Source organism: Montipora capricornis, chromosome 3 (genome assembly GCF_036669925.1).
Source record: "Montipora capricornis isolate CH-2021 chromosome 3, ASM3666992v2, whole genome shotgun sequence".
Lineage (NCBI taxonomy): Eukaryota > Metazoa > Cnidaria > Anthozoa > Scleractinia > Acroporidae > Montipora > Montipora capricornis.
Window position 1 is genome coordinate 21496826 of NC_090885.1, and position 2500 is coordinate 21499325.

Below are 2500 nucleotides of genomic sequence, written 5' to 3' on the forward strand. Positions count from 1 at the left end.
AGCAAATGTGTTTGCGGTCCTCTGCATAACGACGACGTGGAATCACCAAATTTGAGGTTTTGACGACAACGTAAGCATACAAGAGAGAATCTTTCATTCTCTGTTTTTACTCTGAAACCGATCGTGCCAATTTATTTTTAGGATATTTCATCCATGCATTTTGTAGGACGTGAACGAGACTGAATAATCGTGAAAGACGTATGATAGAGCCAAGTTATATTTTGAGGTGACGTTTTCGTCGACCGTCGCGGTCGTAGATCTTAAGGCGCGCTCTCAGACGCTTGAAAACACACTTCAAAACGTTTTTTTCAAAGGCTTAAACAAACTTCTTCAAAACGCGCTCTCAGACGCTTGAAAACACGCCATTAAGGGTGTAAGCAAGGAAAACGCCCGCCAACGTCAACAAAAACGTCACTCCAAAATATAACTTAGCTCTAGCTGTCGCAAGTATTTGGTGCAATTATTTCGTCTTGTTCACGTTGTTCAGTACGGGCGAACTATCATGTAACTGGATGGGTACGAACGTTTTTAAAGGGAACCTCCACTCCGACTAATAAATAATTTTAAACCGAACAAAATAATGTTTGCAATCAAATTTTATCGACAATTTTCTTCAAAAAAGTGTTTGTATCGAAAAATGTGAATTTCAGAATCACTTATTTTCACTTTCAAATTTCCCGAGCGCCGCCATCTTGAATAATCAGTGTCGTGGTTGCCCAAACTGTTTAATCAACAAAAGGGCAACTACAACACGTCACAATTATTCAAGATGGCGGCCCGGGAAATTTGAAAACCAAACCGAGCGTTTTTGAAATTTATTCATTTCAGATACTTCATTTCAGATTCTTTCATTGGAAAAAATGGGAACAATGTTTATTGTAAAATTATGTTCTGTGGTTTAAAGTTATTTTCTTGTTTTAGTGGAGGTTCCCTTTAAAGTAAACGTAGAAAGTGAATGGCTCACTATGCTCACTTCGTCGTCAAAACCCCAAATTTGGTGATTTGCCGTTGTTGTTTTGTGGAGTACGGAAAAGAAATTTGTGCCGCACGTGCAGAACGATTATTTTTCCTTTTTTAACCAACAGGTGTTGCTGCTTTCTGCGACACTGTTGTCGTTGCCGCGTTGCTTAAACTCTCTATTTGCTCTCCAGGTACATCATAAAAAACGGAGGGATCGACACCGAGGCAGGCTATCCACATCCTTGCAATAAGTCTTGCTGTTTTCTCAAGGACAAAGTGGGCGCTACTATTACTGGTAAAGCATTGATGCATGGAGATTGCAGTGGTTATCAATAAAGTTTTAGCCTCAGACGGAAAACGGAAGTGAACATTTCGTGATTAAGAAAAAAATAATGCCCTCCGTCTAAGCCAAACAGCATTCAGTAATTTTGCCCCGTATGTGACTACTTTGAATCAGTGGTGCGAGACGCATGCAATTTCCAAAAACGATTTCATAAATTTATAACCTTTCTTTTGATCACAACCTTTCCTGAATCCCTTTCTTGCCTTTCTAATCACAAAGGCGCTTAGCTTTTGATATACTCTAAACTGTGACAACGATTCAATATGGAAGTACTCGAATATCAACATGTCTTTTATCATCATTTAGGTTACGAGGACATCCAGCAAGGAAATGAATCTCAGTTACAGTACGCTGTAGCCACAGTTGGTCCAATTTCTGTCGGTTTTAATGCGGGTCTCTCCTCATTCCAGTTTTACAGCGGTGGAGTCTATGATGACCCGTGAGTGTTGATCAATGAATCTCATCCTCGTTCCCTCCGTCCACCAACGACGAATTCCGTCTAGATCCGTCTTTCCACTACCGCCATCTATGTCATTAGTCATCATCATCATCATCATCATCATCATCATCATCATTTTTTCGTCATTGTTAAATTGGCGAATATAAAAGTTCATTTACAACAACAACCGCTTTTATTTGTACTCGTAAAATTATAACAAATGAATGAAATAACGAAAGGGTAGTTTACTTCAATATAAAATGAAGTGCGAGAACTACTGGAACCTGGCACCCATCGAAGTGTAATAGACGTAAATAACATGAACTAAAGGGTGGTTGGTAAATTCTTTCTAAATGAGAACATAGTTAATAGAGGAGACTGGTTTTGAAGCTCGGCAAACACTAAAATAGCGAACAAAGAGGCCAAGATTTAGTTTGGGAAGTCCACGACCGTGCACAATCTTTTGTTTTGCACTCATACACTATGCATGATTTACGTAAGCAACTTTTTGCTATTGGTTAGTTCCTCAGTACGGAGTAAACAACTATTGTGTTTTGTGCACGATCAAGGCCCAAAACAGAGAACAACAACCTACAACAAAGAAATTTGTTGGGTTTCATAACCATTTCCCTCTATTAACTATGATGAGAAGAAGCGGCTTGTATTTCATATACCGGATCCAAAATAATTTAATGTCCATAAAACAAAAGAACAAAGCGAACACAACAACACCTAATCAGCAAGGCTCAATAGGAATA

General features: G+C 38.9%; 1 protein-coding gene across 1 annotated transcript in view; it reads left to right on the plus strand.

Moving 5' to 3' along the window:
• The window catches only part of LOC138040903 (cathepsin L1-like), a 13718-nt gene that overhangs the window by 9594 nt on the left and 1624 nt on the right, over positions 1-2500 (plus strand). The window contains exons 4-5 of the mRNA XM_068886618.1: positions 1152-1255; positions 1610-1742. Coding sequence (XP_068742719.1) covers positions 1152-1255; positions 1610-1742 — 237 coding nt within the window. The remainder of the gene's footprint in view (positions 1-1151; positions 1256-1609; positions 1743-2500) is intronic.